At 38.1% G+C, this 24,875-nt stretch overlaps 1 protein-coding gene across 1 annotated transcript in view; it reads right to left on the reverse strand.

Annotated features, from left to right (window-relative positions):
* cltcl1 (clathrin, heavy chain-like 1) overlaps positions 1–24,875 on the reverse strand; it is a 39,798-nt gene that overhangs the window by 1,187 nt on the left and 13,736 nt on the right. The window contains exons 4-32 of the mRNA XM_073868094.1: positions 23,876–24,037; positions 23,636–23,749; positions 23,371–23,544; positions 23,080–23,277; positions 20,249–20,449; positions 19,993–20,145; positions 19,793–19,915; positions 18,294–18,431; positions 18,031–18,195; positions 17,761–17,941; positions 14,427–14,590; positions 13,860–13,985; positions 13,632–13,774; positions 11,447–11,681; positions 11,247–11,369; positions 11,015–11,160; positions 10,188–10,371; positions 9,919–10,111; positions 9,684–9,843; positions 9,411–9,573; positions 7,414–7,521; positions 6,993–7,160; positions 6,719–6,868; positions 4,075–4,206; positions 3,874–3,984; positions 3,614–3,784; positions 1,725–1,946; positions 1,577–1,603; positions 587–662 (exon numbers count right to left, since the gene is read on the reverse strand). Of these exons, the coding sequence (XP_073724195.1) occupies positions 587–662; positions 1,577–1,603; positions 1,725–1,946; positions 3,614–3,784; positions 3,874–3,984; positions 4,075–4,206; positions 6,719–6,868; positions 6,993–7,160; positions 7,414–7,521; positions 9,411–9,573; positions 9,684–9,843; positions 9,919–10,111; positions 10,188–10,371; positions 11,015–11,160; positions 11,247–11,369; positions 11,447–11,681; positions 13,632–13,774; positions 13,860–13,985; positions 14,427–14,590; positions 17,761–17,941; positions 18,031–18,195; positions 18,294–18,431; positions 19,793–19,915; positions 19,993–20,145; positions 20,249–20,449; positions 23,080–23,277; positions 23,371–23,544; positions 23,636–23,749; positions 23,876–24,037 (4,411 nt within the window). The remainder of the gene's footprint in view (positions 1–586; positions 663–1,576; positions 1,604–1,724; positions 1,947–3,613; positions 3,785–3,873; positions 3,985–4,074; positions 4,207–6,718; positions 6,869–6,992; positions 7,161–7,413; positions 7,522–9,410; positions 9,574–9,683; positions 9,844–9,918; positions 10,112–10,187; positions 10,372–11,014; positions 11,161–11,246; positions 11,370–11,446; positions 11,682–13,631; positions 13,775–13,859; positions 13,986–14,426; positions 14,591–17,760; positions 17,942–18,030; positions 18,196–18,293; positions 18,432–19,792; positions 19,916–19,992; positions 20,146–20,248; positions 20,450–23,079; positions 23,278–23,370; positions 23,545–23,635; positions 23,750–23,875; positions 24,038–24,875) is intronic.

Here is a 24,875-nt window from a genome sequence, read left to right on the forward strand (position 1 = left end):
TGGTATGATATAATGCACTGAATAACAGTTGATTACTTACTTTAAAGTACACTTAAAGGGGCCATGTCACAAGACTTTTTTAACATGTAAAATAAATCTTTGGTGTCCCCAGAGTATACATGTTTTAGCTAAAAATACCATATAGATAATTTAAAATAGCATAAACATTAAAATTGACACTTTGTAGGTGTGAGCAAAAATGTGGCATTTTGGGTGTGTCCTTTAAAATGCAAATGAGCTGATGAAATTCAATCACTGATCGCAATGATGGTGGTTTGTTGCAATTGAAACTCATTTGTGCTGTAAATTATTTTCTCTCTCTCTTTCTCTCTGCACTAAATGGCTGTGCCATGGTTGGATTGTGCAGATTAAGGGGCGGGTTTATCAAAACTAAGTTACTGGGTTGATCTTTTATTACATTTTCTAGGTTGGGTTGATAGAAGCACTGGGGACCCAATTATAGCACTTAAACATGGGAAAAGTCAGATTTTCATGCCATGGCCCCTTTAAAAAGCCTACAAATTTTTAATGAATATGATTTCTATGTTGTTTGTATGAAACATAAAGTATTTTATCGATACTTTACCAAAAACTATGGATGTGGCATCAGGGACGTCATCTTCTGATGCTCTTTTATTTTCTGCATCCTGAAGTTCATCCACCTGTGTGAGAAAGATCAGACTGTGTGTTTACTCCACACGTCTGTCTACCTGTCATACACTCGACCTCACACACCTACAGCAGGTAAACACACACAAATATGCACTGAATGCTTGATTCTCTGGAGGAGATGTTCAGAAATCCAATCTTCTCTTGTCTGTTTACATTACAGTTTATCACTCCATGCAGACCCCTCACACATTAAATGCCAAAATACTGCATAACAACATTCATTGCAACATCATGATTTTGAGTAAAAATACATGTATAAGATGTTATATAAAGATGTTATATATGCACAAACACGTGCAAGACCCAAAATCGATAGTTAACTAGTAAAACAATAAATGTGATTGACTCAACGGACAGCAGATAAATGATGAGGTTCTGGCTAGAGGGGATATGGCTACAGCCAAATCTAGCAGGTTTGAGGTAGGATTAGGACGAAAAACAGAAGTGTGGCTAGATATAATACAGCTACAGCCTAAAACCCGTGAATTGTTGGGTTAAGGGTTAGGTTTGAGGGTAGGATTAGGATAAAATCAGCACTTATCCAGCAAGATTTCACTGTAGCTGTATCCCTTCTAGCCACAACCTAAATATGACAGCATTTTGCTGCCACCTGCAGTTTAAACTGAGATACTGCAACTTTAAACATTGATACACAATACTGCTCACTACAGCAAACACAACAGTGTTAAAACAACAGAGAGAAAACGCTGCAAGGGTTTCTTCCTGTTACAAAATTATGATTTGTCATAATTCGTCACATTGTTTGTCCCACAAACAAACACACAACAAACCAAAAGTCCTGGTATAGCGAAGGAGCAGTGCATTGTTGGTAATCAAGCAAACTACTGAGGAACGAGTCTAATAGAAATATAGAAAGAGAGAGAGACATAAAGGAGACAGAGACCTTCACCTGTCTGGCTAACTCATCCACCTGTTGAGGGAAATTCACATGAGGTTTGATGTAGCATCAGTACATTATGATTTATATTCAACAATGTAGCTTTATGTGGTGTGTGTATATGTACATGTTCTGTGCAAGATTGCATACACACCTTTTTCAGGTACTCTCTCATCACCTGAATGAAGTAAGGCATGGCAAAGTCCACGAGGCCGTATCTCCAGGCCAGCTCCAGAACAACATCAGGAGACAGAAGATCATAGGAGGTGAAGAGACACGCTGCGAAACACTCCTGCTTACCCTCCTGAATAAACCAACGAAGAAGATCCTGAGCCAGATCAGCGTCCTTCGACTCTGTGGCGTACTGCATCGCATCCTGCATTACAGATGAGCAAAAATAGAGTACCACCAAATGACTAAACAGTAAAGCTGAGAAAAATCCTATATGTGATAACTTGCTAAAAAACAAATGTGATACAATATGCAATATGATAATACTTAAAGGGACACTCCACTTTTTTTGAAAATGTGCTCATTTTCCAGCTCCCCTAGAGTTAAACGTTTGATTTTTACTGTTTTGGAATACATTCAGGTGATCTCCGGGTCTGGCGGTACCATTTTTAGCATAGCTTAGCATAATTCATGGAATCTGATTAGACCATCAGCATCGCGCTAAAAAAGTAATCAAAAAGTTTCGATATTTTTCCTATTTAAAACTGCAGCAGGGGCAATGATATTACGCAGTGCATGAAAATAGTCCCCTGCTATTGAAAGTTACCAAGGAGACTATTTTCGGCTGCTGCGTAATATCATTGCGCCTCCTGCACCCATGTTACGGCAGCAAGGTCCTTGATTATTACGCCAGAATGAGAGTATAGTTCCTAGCCATATCTGCCTAGAAAACCTCAACTTTTACTTTTCCGTCTGTCTTAGTACACAATGTAACTACAGAAGAGTCAAGTTTTAAATAGGAAAAATATTGAAACTCTATTTTTGAGCGCAATGCTAATGGTCTAATCAGATTCAATGGATTATGCTAAGCTATGCTAAAAGTGGTACCACCAGACCCGGAGATCAGATGAATGGATTCCAAAATGGTAATTAATCAAATGTTTAACTCTGAAAAATACGATTAACTCATTCACCGCCAGCCTTTTTGAGAAAAGTTGCCCACCTGCATTTTTCTGATTTTAACAAAAGTTTCACAAAATTCCTTGCAGGAAAAATAATCTTCTATAAATATATAAACATACAAATTATATCAAATTAAAGAACACACCCTCTGCTTTCAAACAAACAATAAACAAACAAACAAACAAACAAACAAAATGGGGAAAAAACTTTTCATTATATATTTACTTTTTCCACTTAATTTAACCACTGAAATATGGATATTTCTCTTCAAAAATACAACATTTTGAGCAAAAAGCTTACAAAATTGCGTTTTTGTAAAGGAATTTATGTTAGAGATCAGACTCAGAATGACTATCAAACATAAAGGCAGTTAAAACAAATCATTAAATCTTTTTAACTTCCGTTTTTGATAAATTCGGTTCGCCATCTAGTGGATAAAAGCGGTATTACACTTTCACTTTGAAATTCGTCCAGAAAGGCGTATTTATTAGTTAAATATTAACTCATAATTGACGAGATAACTCGTCAATGGGGTTGAATGAGTTAAAGTGGACTGTCCCTTTAAGGTTTGTATTAAATTATATTATTAAAAACTACATGTTTCACATTCTTTCTGGAAAGCATCACTCTTCTCTGTCTCACCAGTCTTTCTGCTATCTGCATCAATTTTAAACTTTGACTAGACTTTAAAGTATGAAAGCACAGATTCACATTCCTAAAGGTTTAATTGAAAAATGTATATTTTCTGACATATGGCAACATTGAACATGAATGTAAGTGTTGTGTATATGTTCAGCTGTTATCGATATTTGCTTTAACCACATGAAAGTGTCTGTGTTATTTCGGAAACATTGTGGTCGGTAGCATAAACATGTTTTATGTGCTATAGAAGTGATGTGGCGTTTGTACTTTATAAAGTTTGTCTTTCTTGCAGAGCTGAATGCTTTGAGTCCAGCGTTGGTTTCTCTTGTAGAGATACGCAGCGATGCGTCTGAACTCCAGAAGCTCGTGTGACTCCAGTCGCTGAGCTAAACCAATAGAATCAAAGTTATCATAGGCGTCTATGGAGGCCTGTAGACCCTGAATAAAAAACAGAGAAGATGATCTTAGTGTCACTACTGTCTGTGTTCAGGTGTTTGTTAGGTGTGTGTGTGTTTAGATGTTTGTACCTGATAGTCCTCTTCATCCATCAGCAGGTTGTTTAGGGCTTCATTCACAGCTCTGGTATTGTGACTCTGTACTGATCTGAGATACGGTTTAATCAGCCTCAATTGATTCACCTGCAAATACATACAAGCATCATCACAGTATGTGCGCACGTGTGTGTGTGTGTGTGCACATGTGTGTTTGTCTGTGTGAACAATATTTACCCCTCTGAAGTAGTTGACAGTTCTGTTGTGGTCCAGTCGAGGTGTGAGAACAGAGAGCAGATCATTGAGCAGAAGGGGTTTATAGTCTAAATAAAACTGTAGAGATTTATAATAGAGTTCCACATTCGCCACCTGCAGGAGAGATAGAAAAATACAGAAAGAAAATCTCTCAGTAAAGATCTCTTAAACATCTCAAGTAATTCTTCTTAGATGATTCAATAGAGAGCAAATAAAAATGTCTAATAATATCTTACTTCTCAAGTGTTTTTTAACCCCCTTAACTGGTGCAAATCCATTTTGAGTGGGGGGTTCATACATTTAAATTAATATAACTCTGGCATTTTTTGGTTAAATATTAAATAAAAAAAGTTGTTTTAGCAGTTTAAATTTATTTTAAAGGATTAGTCCATTTAAAAAAAATCCAGATATTTATTCACCACTATGTCATCCAAAATGTTGATGTCTTTCTTTGTTCAGTTGAGAAGAAATTATGTTTTTTTGAGGAAAACATTCCAGGATTTTTCTAATTTTAATGGACCCCAACACTTAACAGTTTTAATGCAGTTTAAAATTGCAGTTTCAAAGGACTCTAAACAATCTCAAATGAGTCATAAGGGTCTTATCTAGCGAAACGATTGTCATTTTTGGCAAGAAATTTTTTTTTAAACCACTTTTAAACCACAACTTCTCGTCTTCCTCCGGCTATGTGACGCGCCAGCGCGACCTCATGTAATTGCGTAATGACGTGGAAAGGTCACGTGTTACATATTATGAAACGCACATTTGCGGACCATTTTAAATAATAAACTGACACAAAGACATTAATTAGTATCATTCCACATACAACAACGTCGGAAAGGTCCCTTTTTTTAACACTTGTAAACACTGGGGGCGTAGTTTCGATACGTCATCCGTGACCTCTTGACGTGATGACGTACTGCGTGAGGTCACAGGACCATAGGAAGATGAGAAGTTGTGGTTTAAAAAGGCATATTTTTTATTTTTTCTTCCCAAAAATGACAATCGTTTCGCTATATAAGATCCCTATGCCACGTTTGGGATCGTTTAGAGTCCTTTGAAACTGCAATTTTAAACTGCATTAAAACTGTTAAGTGTTGGGGTCCATTAAAATGAGAAAAATCTGTGAATGTTTTCCTCAAAAAACATAATTCTTTCTCGACTGAACAAAGAAAGACATCAACATTTTGAATGACATGGTGGTGAGTAAATTATCTGGATTTTTTTTAAGAAAATTGACTTATCCTTTAAGAAATAAAAAAAATGTAAAAACATGTTAATTTTATATATAAAATTCAACATGATCTCAAAAAAGTTCTGTGATATAGTCACAAATTATTTTGCTCATTTTTCCGTGGCATTGTCACGGATCTCCGCATTTTTCCGTGGCCGTACCACAGACTTGCTTTTTTGTGTCATTGTCACGGATTTGTTACTCAACTGCTTTTTCATATTTTCAAACCATTGTCGCTTCGGTTTAGGGTTAGATTTTGCATTTGCATTAGTCACTTTAAGTATTGGTTTATACTGGTTACTCAACTGTTTTGTCCTTTTTTCTTACCATTGACGCTTCGGTTTAGGATTAGATTTACATAAAATGACATCCTTACCCAAACCTAACTTTAACCTTAACGCCAGGCAACAATGGTTTAAAAATCTGAAAATATAAATCAGAAAAAATAGCCAATCCATGACAATGACACGGAAAAGAGAGTCAAAAATGCAAAGATCCATGTCAATGCCACGACAAAATTTGCTAAATATTCTGTGACTATACCGGAAAATTGTGAGATCAGGTTGATAAAATTATAAAAATGTAAATATTTCACAAAAGTAATAATACAAATATAAAGCCATAAGTCTCAAGTAGATGTGATCTAAATTTCAAGTTAAAATCACAAAAAATGGTTGTTTTACTGCCTAAGTAGCAGTGCTTCGTTTTCTGAGAATACAGTTCCCTGTATGTATACGGTTAATAGATGGCTGTGTCTCATATGACCTTGTTATTTGTACACAGTGTGACTATACAAATCACAACATATAAATAAAAAAATATTTGTGTTATTTTGTCAATTATTGGGAGCAGTATGCTAGCTGGAGCTATTCACTTCCAGTCTTTGTGCTAAGCTAGGCTAGCGGTGGGTGCGTCAGACAGAGTTACAGCACACGCTGGGATGAAAAAGTATGTATTGACTTATCCAACTCTGGGGGATACAGTGAATAAGCTAAATTTCCAAAATGTGGATGTGCCCCTTTAAGGAGACATGAGATTACTTAATAGTAAAAAGTAAATGAAAAAGTTAAACCATTTTCCATAAGTTTAAAATTATTGTTACCTCTGCTATCAAAGTAAATTTTTAGCTCTACATTCTTACTGTAAATCAACAATTGTCTCATTTGAATTTTTCATACAATTTTATTCCGAGAGCCTCGGAAAATATCACATGATTTCTGAAAGAGTACACAATGAGCTGCAACGCTCCCTGTTTTTTTGCATAGTATTGTGGGAATTTTAATGTATTTTATATTGTGGGATTTTCTGATCAGTGTCCCCACTACAGACCAAAGAAAGCTGATTGAGATGAACCCCTGTGTTTCTGTGTAAATGACCCAGTGTGTTTGCCACCTTGATGATGAGCTCTTTAAATGAAGCATCTCTCCAAGCATCTGTCGGGTGACTGATCATCATCATAATGGCGTTGTCATACTCCTCATATTTATCATACAGAAACACAAGCTCCGCCCACAGATGGGCCTGTTCTGCTGCTCGTAACACCTGACCAATCACAAAACATCAACAGTTACGCTCAAGTGTACTAGATACACAACACAATCTATCTAGTCATCTTAAGATGTCAGTGTTAAAGACAGTCTTTTGTTCTGGGATGATGATGATGGACCTTTGGGATGTTGACTCTGGACCAGAAGAGCTCCAGATGTTCTCTCATCTTCTGCGGTTTGAATTTAGAGTAGAGTATTGCCAACTCGGTAAACATGCCCATGTGAGCGCGCTCCAATCCTAACGCAGACTCCAACAACATGATAATCTCTTCAAAATAACCACGATTCCGAGAGAGAGAGAGAGAGAGAGAGAGAGAGAGAGATGACTTAATTTTTACCTGGGTAGGTTGATGTACCCACATTTGATCTTTACAGTATGTATGAGACGTCTGATATAAGACCACGTTTTCTTCTTCTGTCAGGTGTAATACTGTATGATCATTTAGTTCAAATCTTCTCAACAGGTTTGTATTTTATTACTCATTATGATGCTATCCAGACAGTAAGGTTATGATGATGATGAAGATGAAGGTTCCTCACCCGATAGTAGCTGATGAGTTCTTCAAGTTCATCAGCGTGAGTCACTATGTGAAGACCGGAGATCTGCGCTAACCGAAATTCCTCTCCATCTACACATGCAAAACACACCTGCCAATCACAAACACACACACGGTAGAATAGTGTAGATGTTCAGCATTTGTCCTTATCAAGTATAACATTAACTCATTCGCCGCAAGCCATTTTTTAAAAAGTTGCCCGCCAGAACTTTTTGTGATTTTCACAAAAGTTTCACGAAATGGCTTTTAGAACAATTTTCTTCTAAAAATATATAAACATACAAATATATTAAATGAAAGAACAGACCCTCTGCTTTTAAACAAACAATAAACAAACAAAACAGGAAAATAACGTTTCATCATATCTATATTTTTTTCTCTGCTTATAAACTCTTAAATATGGGTATTTGTCTTTAAAAATATATTTTTAGCAAAAAGCTGAAATAATTGCATTTTTGTGAAGGAATTATTAGAGAGATCAGATTCAGAACGATTGTCAAAACATATAGACGGTTTCAGCAGTAACAACATAAACAGTAGTTTAAATTAAAAGTAGTTTATTTATATAACAAGCAAAATAAACAACATGTAGATTACATAGGAACCCAAAACATTTGTTATTTTCAACAAGGTATTTGTTTAAGAGTTCAGTTTCAGCAACTAGTCAGACCATTAAATAAACAGAAACCGGAAGTAAAGTTTCAGCGTCACCGCCATAGACTGTAAAAAAAGATGGACGTAGTGTCCGTGACGTCACACATTGGTTTCTGAAGATCGTTTTTAGACCTTAAAGTAGGCGTTGCCTGCCGTCGCCATCTTGGCCGCGCGTCATCGCGCATCACTCGCGGATATCCGAAAATGGGTAAAGAGGCGGGGACGTGGGTGAAGCTGAGGTGTCTGGTTGCTGAAACCACGCCCGCCTAGCTCAATTCTAGTGACCGCAGTGGCTGTTCACGCCTCACTCATGTGACCGCGCCCTTAATTATGCAGAACTTTAAAGCTTAATATAATTTAAAAGGAGGAGTTACAAAAAAATGCACCCCTCTCACTAGGGGTGTAACGATTAACCGTGCAAATGCACGTTTTCTCAATGAATGAATTTGAATGAATTACGGTGAAATCCAGGCACATCCGAACGCCAGGGGGCGCTCCCGTGCAGAAACTCCCTTTGTGCCACAGAAGAAGTAGTATTACGTAGTATTATTTTTTTTTACTTTTGGAGCCTGCCTCTTGTGGCCAGTCGATGAATTGCAGTTTAAGTCACTTCCGTATTAGCTTCATTAGAGAGATCGGAAGGTTGACCCCCAGTCACCGCACGTGCGCCTGATGAAACGTCTATATAGAGTTTAAAATTAGTAAATAAATTTTTGACTTCAGTTTTTTTCATAAATTTGGTAAGTGCGCCATCTAGTGGATAATTGCAGGTTAACATGAAAATTCTTCAGAGACAAATTTTTTTATGCAATTGTTTTTTCTTAAAGGGATAGTTTACCCAAAAAAATTTTTTTGTGCGCCTGGGCTTCGTTTACAGTCTGAGGGAGATAAGAACATATAACACGTAATAAAAAAACATATAACACGTAATAACACGTCATCCACGTCACGTGACTTTAGTCTCGCTCATGCGCTTCACAACAGACGCAAGAGAAGACAATGCTGAATAAAGTTGTAATTTTTGTTGTTTTTGGACCAAAATGTATTTTCAATGCTTCAACACATTCTAACTGACCCACTGATGTCACTGACTACTTTGATGTTGTTTTTATTGCCTTTCTGGACATGGACAGTATACTGTAGATTTTCATTGAAGGGTCAACACTCGGACTAAATATAAAACATCTTAAACTGTGTTCCAAAGATAAACAGAGATTTTGGAACGACCTGAGATAACATGCATCTCTTACATGTAAATCCAATTTTTTTTTACATAACATAATCATGCAACAAATAGAAAAAGTTGGACATGTTTAAGATCTTCACCTCTTTCCATGTGCGTGTGCAGCTGGCCTTCCGAGCGCTGTCCACGGCCGCCTGAAACTCGCCGAGGCGAACGAGTGTGGACGCCAGACGAGCAAAATTAGACACGTTATTAAAGAGCAGACGGGCAGCTTCATACATCTCATCTTCATAACACCTCTCTCCAACTTGTAGAGACAAACACATTTACTGTTAAAGACTCAACATCAGTCTACTGTGATGATATGTGGTTGCTTTATGTCACCTCCTGATAGGTGGATATTAAAATACTTTCGTACTTGTTGTATGTGAGCATTATTGGGCCCGTTGATAAAATCTTCCAGCTCTGTATGACGCTTTGTTTTGGCCAGAGCAAAGATGAGCTCAGTGTCTAAGTAAGACTCTCTCGCTTTCTTTCTGGCCATTTGAAGAAACTTCACCAGATCCTCCCAGTCACCTGTTAAAGCAGACAACTCACTTAAGAAACACACTATGATTGTGAAGAATCACCTGTTAACCAATCATCTCTCACCGTTTCTACTGGCTGCATCGATCACCTCCATATACGCAGACGGTTCTCCAGCTTTGATGTAAGAGTCAATGGCATCTTTCACCAGACCTTTATGCAGCTGAGCTTGTGCGAGCCGGCTCCACACCGCTCCCTCACCACAGCGCTCCGCAAACTCATACGCACGGTCCAGATTCCCAGTGTGATCGATCAGAACCTGCACGAGCCACATGTTCATATAAAGCACCTGTCTGTTAAGTTTTCATCGATTGCTTGATGATGCGTGCGTGTACCTGTATTGCCGAGGTGTTGACATCAAACTTCTTAAAGATGGAGAAGGCTTCTTCATACAGTTCATTGCTAATGGCGATGTTGGCGATGTCAGGGGCGTCGTAATTGTCCAGGCGGTTGATATATTCCATAACACGTGTTCGGTCCGCTTTTATCGCTGTCAATATCAGCAGGTTCTGCAGGTTTCTAATGCATACAGAGCACCACACACATATATACGTTCGAGAGATTCAAAGCATGTTTTTATAACAAATGCCCATGACACGCTGTGATTAAACAAACTAAATCACAGCCATTATACTATAAGGTTCCCACACCTAAGTTAACTTCAAATTCAAGGACCTTTCAAGGACTTTCCAGGTCCATACCCTCAAATAATTTAAGTACTAGATGTGGGGACACGTTTCAAGTGAGAGCAAGGTTACATTGTGTTACCTTTTAAGATACATTGTTACAGTTTCCTTTCGAGGGAATTCGCCCTGCGTCACTGCGGTGACACTTTGGGGACGCCTCCAGGGGTAAGTGCGTCTGAATGTGTATATCAAATTCAACCAATGGTGAGGCTTAACGACAAAGACAGGGTCACGCAGGAGCCAGAAAGTATATCGCTATCTGAAATATTCCCAAAGGCGGCGTTACAGGGACATAGTAATTATGAAGACGAGGGAGACGCAGCGCCTCGTTCCCTTCTCAGGAAACAACAGCTACATACGTAACCCGAGACGTTTTCATGTGTCAAACACAACTATGCAAAAAAGCATTTTGGTATGAAGTAACATTCGCATACAGAATATATAAGCATTTAAAGCATACAGTTTAGCACTTGTACCTGAGTTCACTAAATATTGAATTGTCCAGCACTATTTTCTCTAGTAGCTCTACGAGTTCATTGGGTAGATCGGCCGTCATAAATGCTTTCACTGTCACAGATAATTCTTCTGGATCTTGTGTCTCAGGTAGAGCCGTCTGAACCACCTATACACACACACACATACACACACCTTTAACATGAACACACACACAATAAATACACAATAAATGCTGCATGATAATATGTTTGCCTGGTCTATCAGGGGTCGTCTGTAAGGATTTGTTTCCTCTAAAACTGTGGCCCAAAGATCCGGATCTTTCCGTCGCACCAGATAACGCGATTCGCTTTTAAACAGAGAGTTTTCATTGCAGACCTACGCGTATGCAGAAGAGATGATGAGTAATAAATAATCATTTTATAATCTTGAGATATAATAGGAAACGAATCCACCTGTATGAGTTCCAGGTCACGTTGGCCTCTCTCATAAGCCACAAACGCCAGATGAGGATCTCTCTTCTCACAGTAATGTCCCACTGTCACGCTGTCGTAATGTGGGTTCTCTCTGAGAAAGCGTTCTGGACTGTTGTTACTGTCTATGTAGATCTTTGCTAAAGCATTATGGGTAGCAGGTTCTTTACATCCGTCCTGCACACGGGATTCCAGCCAGGACAAAAGCAACTTCAGTCTGAATAAAAGAAGAGACGCTATCTGTTAGGGCTAAAACATTTATAACTCACAAATAATTTGTATTAGTGGTGCTTTTTTGCGATACATAAACACTTCTTCGGTGCAATTACGATTCGATCCGATTCATTTATCGATATTTCTATATCGGCCAATGATGGCCAAAATGTCACATAAAATCAAGCTTATGATGGCAACAGTCAAAGTCTATTTTGGGCCAAAATGTGCAATAGTGACAATCACTGAGGTAGTTGTAAATTGAAAAATAAATTAATATAAAAATAAAGCTGTTAAACTTAAGCATTTGATCTGTCACACAACATCAGATCTAACAGTCAAACAAGTGCTTTTGAGAGATTTTTCTTTAAAAAAAGTGCTAAACACACGCTTGTCTTCTGCCTCTTTCGCGGTGTTTTCACTGCTACAGCCGCTTTGTTGCTGCATCGCATTCACTTGCTGACGCTAGCAGATAAAAATAAACAAAAATGCGCGCTTTGGTGGAAATGCGTAGATGGATGTTACGTCGATGAATGAGGATGTGGAGTGTCAAAATAAAGGCACCTCAAATCTATTTTTTACGTGTGGCATCGATGCATTAGATCGTTGGAAATAAAATCGATGTATCAATCCATATCGATGTTTTGTTACACCCCAAATACCAATCCATCTCATTTGTTTTAGCTAAAGCAGCTTTAATAACTGTACTTTGATCTTCAGCAGTAAATTTACCTATTTACCCGCCATTGACGAATTATCTCGTCAATCCGCAATGTTATCCACCAGGTGGCGCACTTCCGCAACTTATAAAACCCGGAAGTATTGCCCTAAGATTTGAGGATTGCTCTGCATCTGATCTCTATCAAAAGTCCTTCACAAATATGGAATTATCTCAGCTTTTTGCTCACAATTTGGTGTTTTTAAAGAAACCTACCCATATTTGAGAGGTAATAAAAAAAAAACTGGTAAAGGTAGGATGAAACTTTTTTCATTTGAGTCTGTTGAGTCATTTGATATATTGCATGTTTATATATTTAAACAAAGAGCATTTTCTGGGAGGCATTAAACTTTTGTGAAAATCATGAAAAATGCTGGCGAGAGCGAGTTAAAGGACCATTGTGTAGATGTTTAGGCGCATCTAGTGGTGAGATTGTGAATTGCATCCAACGGCTCACTCCACAGCTCACCCCTCCTTTTCGAAACGCAGTAGCCTTCGCAGGACAAACATGTCATCGTTTGAGACAATATAGTCACAAAACGTGCTCTGTAGAGCAGTTTAGGGCTACTGTAGAAACAAGCCAGCGCAAAAATGGCGACTTTCATGTAAGGGGAGCCTTGATGTATGTAGATTCCTCGACTCATTGTAAGGTAATAAAAACAATAAAATTCATTTTGTAAGGTCTTTCATACACTACTGATAATATAGTTATGTATATTATATTGCAAGAGATCATTTTAAAATGTACACACTGCACCTTTAACTCTTTCCTTTCCAGCATTTTTTTTTTAAAATCATGATTTTCACAAAAGTTTATTGCCTTCCAGAAAATGTTCTACTTTAAATATATAAACATACAGTATATTATAATAATGAAAGAACAGACCCTCTGCTTTAAAACAAACAACAAAAAAACTACCTTCCTACCTTCATTAGTTCTCTTTTATCACCTCTCAAATATGGGTAGGTTTCTTCAAAAACACCAAATGTTGATAATTAAATTTTTGTGAAGGACTTTTGATAGGGATCAGATTCAGAGTGATCCTAAAAAAACAAACGGACATACAGCTGTTTGCCCTAGGGCGATGCTTCCGGGTTTTATAAGAAGCGAAAGAGCGCCATCTGGTGGATAATAGCAGCATTGCGGATTGCCGGAAATACTGGTCATTGGCGGGGAAAGAGTTAATGTGAAGTAGAGAGTTTAGTAAATCACAGGACACAGGTTTATTATTTTACCTGTTTCTTTTTTCCACCTCCTCCACCAGCTGATCGGTACTGAAATTTCCATGTACCGCCTGAATCAAACTCTTAATGGTGTCCTCTGAACAATCCACGTCTAACAAACCGCCAACAACCACAGGCAGACGACTGGGATTCACCTACAAAAACACACACCCATCACAAATTACAGTCATGTCAGTGGACATTCTGGATTAAAAAAAAAAAAAATGTTGTGTTCATCACCTTCTGCACATAGATCTCAATGTATTTCTGCAGGTTGTTGCGGTATAAATACAGCACGAGATCGTGAACGAAATCGAAGCGGTCGCACACGATGATGAGAGGCAGTTGATCCGTCAGTTTGGCTTCCTGTGCAAAAACGCAACATAATTTACTTACACATACAAATCATCGGCTGTGTCAAAAATAACTCCCTATACCCTTAAATAATACACTATTTGTAGTGGTGTCTAAAATAAAAGTGGACCTCATCGTGTTATCCACTTATTCAATCCCATAATGCACCACAAATATGAGTTTACAATCGATTGCTAGCTGCTACCTCTTCACTGTGAGACTCACTACTTTCATTCACTTATTCAATTGGATTTTATTTGCAAACTAATGTAGGAAACAGAGAATAAGGGTATAGGTGGCTATTTCGGACATTATGTGCTGTATCTCAAGTTTAACTACATTTCAGGAAACCGGTGGAATGCAAGACAATAGAAAGCAACAAAAATAATCAAGAATTTGTGGTTTGTGTAGTTGTAGATTTGACTTTGTGTAAGGTTTGTGAAGCTCTTTAACCTTGAGGAAGTTCTTGACGTGTTCGGCGTTATAGCAGCTGCTCTCTCTACAGATCCGCTCCACTTCTTTAATCTGACCGGTCCGACATGCAGCCTGAATGTACTTTAGATGAACATCAGGGTCTTGACTGAAGTTCACGATGGAGCCCAAAAAATAAAACAGACCTGACGGAGAAATACAGCGAGAGACGGATGAACTAACTCAGTTGTGTCACCTCATTTAATTCAATTACCACCTGCAATTTAGTTCAACCAGTTGCTAAACACACTAAATACACCCCAGACAGCAGACGACTCTGGATGGATCTGCCCCATTTGTTGGCTGCTGTCTGGGACTGAATAATCATTTTTTTATGTACAAACATCTGTTTTATATATAGTAAGTTTGGCTTAGTCAGGTGCTATAGCAACACATATCAGAACATTATCAGCAGGTGCAACATTATTTATTAATTACTAAATTAATATATTACCATATTGGGGTGGTTTTCCGGACAGGCATTAGACTAGTCCTAGACTAAAGTAAATGTAAGAGCTGCCCTAACTGTAAACGGCTTGCACTGACATATCTTAAAATACATAGAGGCGCTTTGTTTTATGGAGGACTACAAGAGTCATGCAAAATTTAATAAAGAACTTCAATATTTAATAACTACCTGGACAATAAAAATAGCAATTAATAGATTTGTTCAAAATTTCATTAATTAATCTATAAATAAATAGATAAAGTTACAAAAAAAATCATTATGTAACATTTTATTTGGCAATAAAAAGTGAGATTATAAAAATAACGTAGAAATAAAATATTAATCCATTAACAAATAGTTCAAAGTAATATAACAATTTACAAAAACAAGATAAAACACTCAATAAGTTCATCACTCCAAACTGCATTTATAAATTCTTAACTAAATGATGGAATTTCAAAATGTATTTCAAAAAGCAATTTAAAAAGAGAAATAAATAACTGGATTTATAAATTGAACTACAAATACAGGTTAAAATTAGGCATTTAAAAGGGCATTTCCATTTAACTCATTCACTGCCATTGACGAGTTATCTCGTCATTTATGAGTTCATATTTAACTAATAAATATGCCTTTTTGGACGAATTTCAAAGTGAAAGTGTAATACCGCTTTTATTTTTTAACTGCCTTTATGTTTGATAGTCATTCTGAGTCTGATCTCTAACATAAATTCCTTTACAAAAACGCAATTTTTAAGCTTTTTGCTCAAAATGTTGTATTTTTTATGAGAAAAATCCATATTTCAGTGGTTAAATTAAGTAGAAAAAGTAAATTTATAATGAACGTTTTTCCCCATTTTGTTTGTTTGTTTGTTTATTGTTTGTTTGAAAGCAGAGGGTGTGTTCTTTAATTTGATATAATTTGTATGTTTATATATTTATAGAAAATGATTTTTCCTGCAAGGAATTTTGTGAAAATTTTGTTAAAATCACAAAAATGCAGGTGGGCAACTTTTCTCAAAAAGGCTGGCGGTGAATGAGTTAACATTTCTGTTTTCATTTCCCGATGTTTCTCCTTATTCTTTTCGCTATTCGATTTGCTTTTTGTTTTAGCCTCTCTATTTAGCTTTTCCGTGACTCTTTGGGTCCTTGCAAATGGTCAAATGAGAAATGCAAATTAGCTATGGCCAGGTGGATGTAACAAGCTCACTGATTTCTCACCATTTTTATTGTCCAGGTAGTTATAAAATATTGAAGTTCTTTATTACATTTTGCATGACTCTTGTGGTCCTCCATATTCTTTTGCCTTACAATGCAAGTCATGTTTTTAGTAAGGCATGTTTGTTAAAACATGTTATAGATATATTTTCTAATTAAACTAAGGTCTACACCTGGCTTAAGCTAAACCCTGTCCGGAAACCACCCCATTAAGACTTAACTTTCAAACGCTTTCAGAGGTTCAGTCACTGAATACTAGGGCTGCAACAATTAATCGATAAAATCGATAATAATCGATTAAGAAATTTGTTGTCAATCTGTGGTCTGATGACACATTTATTCACATTTATTTATATTTTGATATTTAAATATGTTTTACTATTTAAAAGCTATACAAACTTTTCTTATTTAAAGCTTAAAATAGAAAAATAAAAAATATTATATTAAAAAGTAGTGTGGTTGTGTACTTTGTAGTATTGTGTGGCTTTTGCACTTTTAAAAGTAAACTGCTATGAATATCCCAATTTAGTGCCTTATTTAGCTATAATAAGTGAAAAATCGAATTGAGTAAATATTTCGATTTTATCCGATTAGTTGATTAATTGCAGAATTTAATCGCGCAGTTAGGGTTCACGATTTTACATTTCCTTTGGTGTGTGTGTATTAGTACATATTAATGATATGCAAAAGGTACAAACCCCAAACTAAACAATGACGCAACGTGATTGGGGATGTAGACAAGAATGACATTATCGTAACCAGTGTTGCGGGTAACGCATTACAAGTAACGTGCATTACGTAATTATATTACTTTTCTGAAGTAGCGAGTAAAGTCATTCATTTTTTATTAAATGTACACATTAATATTTGAGTTACTTTTTCAAAAAAGTAATGCAAGTTACTTTTTAGTTGAATTAATTCGATTAAAAAAATTATGTACTGAATTAAACTAAATGTAGTCACATTATGCACTCTATGCGTATACGCCTGTGTGGGAACAGTTTGAGTCAGAAACTGAGACGGCAGGACAGAGCTTGACATTTTTGTGATGAAATATGCAATTTCTGAATGCAGAACTTTTCAGTCATAAAAAAACCCTGCAAGGCCTGAAAGAGATCAAGCCTCAGCCAAGAAAAAGTAACGCAAAAGTAACGAAAAAGTAACGTAAGCATTACTTTCCATGAAAAGTTAAGTAACACAATTAGTTATTTTTTGGGAGTAACTTAATATTGTAATGCATTACTTTTAAAGGTAACTTTCCCCAACACTGATCATAATTCCTCCTGCTTCGGCCTGTAAGTTAACTCCTGTTAGCATTTCATTGTGAAAAATTGTAAGGAGCGTCACATTTCCGGCTGACGTCAGAGGTATTCAGGCCAATCACAATGTACAGATTAGCTGGCCAATCAGGGACACATCGCAAATCGATGAGTTTTATACAAAATGAGTGCGTTTCAGGAAGAGAGTGAAATCTGGAGCTACAAAAATAATGTGTTTTTTAAACCATAAACCACGCGAACACATTGTATTATATCAAATACACAAAATAACATTGCTTTTTAGGAATGAAATAGGTGCACTTTAATCGGTTATTAAAATAAACTTTAGTTGCAGCACTAGTGAATAGACACACGGGGATCTAAGTGCTCACCCTCGTTACTCTTGAAAGTCTCAAAAAGCTCCACCAGGGTTTGAGTTCCCAGCTGCTCGTGATATTTGGTCGCGACCTGAACGCACAGCTGTAGGTTCTGTCTGAGGTTTGCAGCCAACATGGCCTTTAAACACTCGACTGAATCACCAACAGAGAGAGAGCCGAAGAAATTCACCAACCACTGAAAAAGAGAGACAGAAAGAGATTGTGTTTAATCTTATCTTTTAGGTTTCTCTACAAAGTGAAACCTGTATCTGTACGAACACACACCTCAGGATTGAGCAGATGCGTGTGTACGATGGCTCGTTTGATGTCGTGCGGATCGCTGTAGTGTTCAAGTGCTCTCTGTAGCAATCCGGCGTTCTCACACAGTTGAGCGATGTGTGCACGATCATAATGCGTAAACATCTGATTACCCAGTATTGCATCTGCAACCTGTAGAGATACACAAACATACTAGACTAACCACAGCTTTAGACCTTACTGTGACACTTACTGTCATATGGACAATGATTTGCCTTCTAATGGGTCACCTGTGGGGCGTGCATGAGGTTCATCTCAAGGAGGCGTGTCTGTATAGGCCCCTCCTCCGGCCTGTTGTTCTTTAGAGCGTCCAATAGAAATGAAGTACACTGCTGGACTAGATTACCCTCCATAAAGACATCCACCACCTTACAAACACACACACACACACACACACAAATAGCAAGCTGGTAAAACTCAGACCCAATGAACACATATACTGATAAAAATGTATACCTTGTAATGCATCTCTTTTAATACATTATACACTCACCTAAAGGATTATTAGGAACACCATACTTAATACTGTGTTTGACCTCTCGCCTTCAGAACTGCCGTAATTCTATGTGGCATTGATTCAACAAGGTGCTGGAAGCATTCTTTAGAAATGTTGGCCCATATTGATAGCATCTTGCAGTTGATGGAGATTTGTGGGATGCACATCCAGCGTTCCACCACATCCCAAAGATGCTCTATTGGGTTGAGATCTGGTGACTGTGGGGGCCATTTTAGTACAGTGAACTCATTGACATGTTCAAGAAACCAATTTGAAATGATTCGATCTTTGTGCATTATCCTGCTGGAAGTAGCCATCCGAGGATGGGTACATAGTGGGCATAAAGTGATGGACATGGTCAGAAACAATGCTCAGGTAGGCCGTGGCATTTAAATGATGCCCAATTGGCACTAAGGGGCCTAAAGTGTGCCACAAAAACATCCCCCACAGCATTACACCACCAGCAGCAGCCTGCACAGTGGTAACAAGGCATGATGGATCCATGTGCTCATTCTGTTTACGCCAAATTCTGACCCTATCATCTGAATGTCTCAACAGAAATTGAGACTTATCAGACCAGGCAACATTTTTCCAGTCTTCAACTGTCCAATTTTTGTGAGCTCGTGCAAATTGTAGCATTTTTTTCCCTATTTGTAGTGGAGATGAGTGGTATCCGGTGGGGTCTTCTGCTGTTGTAGCCCAACCGCCTCAAGATTGTGCGTGTTGTGGCTTCACAAATGCTTTGCTGCATACCTCGGTTGTAACGAGTGGTTATTTCAGTCAAAATTGCTCTTCTATCAGCTTGAATCAGTCGGTCCATTCTCCTCTGACTTCTACCATCAACAAGGCATTTTCACCCACAGGACTGCTGAATACTGGATGTTTTCCTTTTTCACACCATTCTTTGTAAACCCTAGAAATGGTTGTGTGTGAAAATCCCAGTAACTGAGCAGATTGTGAAATACTCTGACCAGCCCGTCTGGCACCAACAACCATGCCACGCTCAATATTGCTTAAATCACCTTTCTTTCCCATTCTGACATTTAGTTTGGAGTTCAGGAGATTGTCTTAACCAGGAACACACCCCTAAATGCATTGAAGCATGTGATTGGTTGATTAGATAATTGCATTAATGAGAAATTGAACAGGTGTTCCTAATAATCCTTTAGGTGAGTGTATTTGTACTCATAATAAGAAATTGTGGACACAGGTAGATGTTGGTGAGTTTGTTACCTGACTGACGCTGACCAGCGGCTGTTCATCCTGAACAAGCATCTGTGCAAACTGAAGGCCCTGGTCAGGACTTGATCTCATCACGCCCCTCAACAACATCACCCAGTCTGGAGAAAATCCCACCTGCTCCGAAACCAAAAATACCAGTCACATCCGGCACAGATCAAATGATGTCACAACACCTGAAATACTCGGGTTACCTTTTTAGCATAGAGAATGATCTTCTGAAACTGTCCTGTCTCTGCAAAGCAATGAATGACTTTGGCGGGAACGTTTGCTCGGAGATAAACGCTGAGCGCTAGGGTGATGTCGGCGGATCTCACCAGATCGCCCAACTCCTCTGAACACTCCAGCTGTGGGGCATCACGGGAAAAATAACTAGACAACAGCGTTGCGTGTTTTAAATGCTATTATACGGTATATTTCAAAAATAAAAATATATATTGATACTGAAACCTTTTCTCCCTTTAGCCATTTCTCCAATAATTGGGTTTTGCCCTGTTCCAGTACGGGCCTGCAGAGCTCCAGCGATTCCAGTTTATTCAGCTGCCCGCGATCCAAAAGAACCCCGAAATACTGCAGCAGTGGAGACGGCCGTCCACCCTGAGGCGGTGCCGACTGGAACCTGTGGATGGTCTCTGCCGTTCGTAAAACTCCCTGAGTGTTTCATCATAAACAGACAGAGTGAATTCATTGATCTTATTACACGGCTTGTTGGAATGCTTGATTCTGATTGGCCAGTCGTGACATTTGCAAATATTTAGGGCTGTCAATCGATTAAAATATTTAATCTAGATTAATCATATGATTGTCATAAGTTAAAGCGTGATTAATCGCAAATTAATCGCACATTTTTATCTGTTCTATATTCAACTTAATTTAACACTTTTCACATTTTTAATACTCTAATAAACATGGGCATGCATGCTTTATGCAAATGTATGCTTATTAATTAGTGAAAGAATCAGCAAAAATCCAGTTAATCGATTTTATAAGGTTCAAAAACAAAATCACCACATCCATACCTTAAAATCACGGTAAAACTAATAGATTTGGAACACACAAAGTAAAAAACAATATCAATATAAACTTTTTTCTGTCTTTTATTGTTTGATTGACATTGAGACACAGTTTTAAGATCTACTGTAATGCAAGGATCTAATATTAATGTTACACATCAGATATTTTTCCACAACAGTTAATCAAACATTTACTGTACTTAAGACATACGAGATTATATCTGCCTGAATTCTTGTCAAAACAGATAACTGTAATCAGGCATGGATTAACGCACGGGCCTACTGGGCACTTGCCCAGGGCACTGGGCCAGCAGGGGGCCCTGTCAAATTTACTGTGTGTATTATTTTCAAGTATATATTTTAATTTTATTTTCAGTAAAATTTTTTTAAATATTGAGGAATAATGTGATTTTTTTGCAGTTGCAAAGTATTAACTAGTAAATAAATCAAATAAATAATTTTAATGTATTGCTGCGCTGTTGAAAGGGACATGTAGAGGCGAGTGAAAAGCATTGCGTAATATAAAAGTCACGCGTAGAAGACGGTTACTCAAAAACCAAAACAAAAATGAGCCCAAAATCAATGAAAAGAAAGCACAAAAGGACAGCCCCTCCCCACCACGCCAGCCAGCAACTGCGAAGGAGAATGCTCATCCTCCCCAATGGCAAGAGTAAAAACCGAACTAAGAAGCAAAATGTGTCAAGGACGTCTTTATTGGCCATTGAATGCGATCTTGTGAGGGAACTGGATTTTGATGATGTGGTGGAAGCGTTTTCTCTGAGGAAATCGAGAAAGATACCCTTCAGCTAAGGTAAATTTAAACCAACTTTTTTTTAAACCAACTTTTTTGTTCTAAGCTAGGGGCTGGAAACACCAAAGCTTTTACACCCGCGGCCGGCGCATGTTTTCAATTGATTCCAATGGAAACTCTGCGTTTTTCAAATAAGCAAGCAGCTAGCTGTTTTTTTCCGTGCTGAAAATCGGCGCTCGGGGTTTTATTCGCGCTCAGCGCTGAGCATCGAGAGTTCAAAAATATTCAACTTTGAGTGAAAAGCTCCGCTCGTCTTTTTGGAGTATGTTGTACAGTATGTTGACAGATACTGGTGAGATATAAATAAACCAATTTGTGGTGTGAAAGTACAGAATATTGTGTGCATTCTCTCCCTGCGTATTAGTGCCATTGTTAATCCTGTATGATGGGGCATACAGGCAGAGGCGAACCAACACTTGAGCCCTGTGCATACAGGTGCAACGCTGTTGCCCGAAAAATTGGAAAAGGGGGCCTTTGAGACATCTGTGCCCAGGGCACATCATCGCCATAATCCGTCCCTGACTGTAATTCTGTCTATGTATGCATATATAAGGGTCGCGCGCCTGCTTTAGATGTGTCAGTCAGCACGAGGAAGATCGTTTTTGAGTCTTGTCGCTCTTAATATCTCTTTTAAACTTTATCTCTCGATGCGAAGCGGAGGATCTTGTATCACACTGAAGGGGCTTATTTACCCGATAACTACCGGCTGCCTCTACATTATCCCGCTTATTACACGGCTACTTGCCACATAAGAAAAAAACTGGACATGAATATGAATTTGAAACATTTTATTGGCATATTTGTTTTAAATTAACATTTTTATCCTTCCGCGAAACTTTGCACAGATGCATAAAATGATCGTAATACCTTATTAAGATCCTCTGCTTCATACTTGTCTGTCTCCATTTTTTTCTCTTTTAGCCAGTCTTTGAGAAGTTTTAATGCCCATTCTGTATTTTTTTTAAGTGTTGGCTTCGTAGCTGTCATGCTCATGTTCGTTCTTCTATCCACTGTTTAAATGTTTTGTTTTTTCCGTACATGTTAAAATGAATGCCAAACTTTTTCAATTCTTAATTGTGGTTGTCCAGTGTTTGTCACAAGATGGCGCCAAACAGTAATCTTTGTTGGCGCGGAGGGATTTAAAACATACAAGTAGTCCCGGCTATGCGTTATTACTTTGGAGCGGTTATTATTTGAAAAGAACGAACCTGCAAATATCTCAACTGACCAATCAGAATCAAGCATTTCAGAGAGCCGTGTAATAAAGCGGGATAACGTACAGGTAGCCAGTTGTTATCGAGAAATAAGCCCCTTCAGTGTGTTACAAGACCCTCCACTTCGATCCTGATCACACTGTCAGGGCTTATTTTTGCGATAACAACTGGCTACCTGTACGTTATCCCTAACATAACAAACATTGGTATCTGAGTCTTATTAAAACTGTACTGTTCAGTTACCCTGGGAGCTGCGGCAGCGACTCTGGCGGCTTCAGTGTAGTTGCCCTGAGAGAACAGTGTGTTGAATTTGTGTACGAGGAGCTCTTCGGCTCCAGAGAGGTCACTGCGTATCGCCATCCGCAGGGCGAGCTCAGGATTCTGCAGCACACTTGTTACATACTTCACTATGTTCTCCTCTTCAACGCATACAGACAGCACCTGAGCACACATTAGTCATATAGTTAACAGTGTTCATCTAAAATCTGTGTGTGTGTGTGTGTACAGTATGAGAAGAGTACAGTGGATGTTTACCTGACCCTTTTTATTGACCCCAATGATTCCAGACGTGCTGCTGTGAGCGGCTGTTACAAATATGGTTTCAGCACTGATGCGATTCATGTATATACACGTGCCTGACTCCAGATCATACATGTGGAAATAACCATATTTAGTGATGAGGTAGATAACGCCATGCTTAGCACCGACCTGGGATATGAGGGGAAAGGTGACATGAGGATATGTATTTCTTTTTAAAGGTTTTATCTGCTCATAATTCAAAGTGAAGTAAAGTTTAAACCTGCATGGCTACAGGAAAGTCTGTTTGCGCTTCAGGGGGGAAAAAGACGTCTACTGCTTTTTTAGTGAAGGGTTGATTACCTGCCTGGGGTTGACCGACCTCAATGATGTGCAGCTTAAATAGAAAACAAAAGTTACGTTAGATGTACAGAACCAAACAGGTACAAACAAACGTTGAATTAACAGTTCATGTTCAGGAGAGATGTGAAACATTTTCTTTGTAATAAAGCTTTTCTGTCACCTTTCCACCAGCTTGCCCCCTGACGGCAAAGCAGAAGAGAGTTGAAGGATTTGGGTTTCCCTCCAGTTTATAGACTCCAAACGCTGCAGCATGACCTTCAATGGGCTGAGACACTTTACGATCCACAGAAAACAACTGCATGGCGCCTAGAATACGATTTTGCTGCAAAGACAAAGTAAAACAAAATCCTACAGACTGTACACTGTTCAAAAACGTAAAACAAATTTAGACTGATAAACGCACACTATTTTATTGCAAAATGTATATATAAGTGATGCACCGATGTATCTGTACAAATTATAGTTGGTCAGATGTGCGATAGGGGGAAAAATTGTAAATCACAAGGATTAGTCTATTTTCTTAAAAAAAAAATACAGTTAATTTACTCACCACCATGTCATCCGAAATGTTGATGTCTTTCTTTGTTCAGTCGAGAAGAAATTATGTTTTTTAAGGAAACATTCCAGGATTTTTCAAATTTTAATGGATTTAAATGGACCCCAACACTTAACAGTTTTAATGCAGTTTAAAATTGCAGCTTCAAAGGACTCTAAACGATCCCAAATGAGGCATAAGGGTCTTATCTAGCAAAACGATAAAAAAGATGCACTTTTAAACCACAACTTCTCATCTTCCTCTGGTCCTGTGACGCACAAGCGCGACCTCATGTAATACGTCATCACGTCAAGAGGTCACGGATGACGTATGCGAAACTCCGCCCCAGTGTTTACAAGTGTGGAGAAAGAGGACCGTTCCGACGTTGTTATATGTGTAATGATACTAATTAATGTCTTTGTGTCATTTTTTTGTTTAAAATGGTCCACAAATGTGCGTTTCATACATGTAACACGTGACCTTTCGACGTCATTACGCAATTACGTGAGGTCGCGCTGGCTCGTCACACAGCCGAAGGAAGTGGTTTAAAAGTGCATATTTGTTATTTTTCTTGCCAAAAATGACAATCGTTTCGCTAGATAATACCCTTATGCCTCGTTTGGGA

This window comes from Misgurnus anguillicaudatus, chromosome 5 (genome assembly GCF_027580225.2).
Source record: "Misgurnus anguillicaudatus chromosome 5, ASM2758022v2, whole genome shotgun sequence".
NCBI classification, from domain to species: Eukaryota; Metazoa; Chordata; class Actinopteri; order Cypriniformes; family Cobitidae; genus Misgurnus; species Misgurnus anguillicaudatus.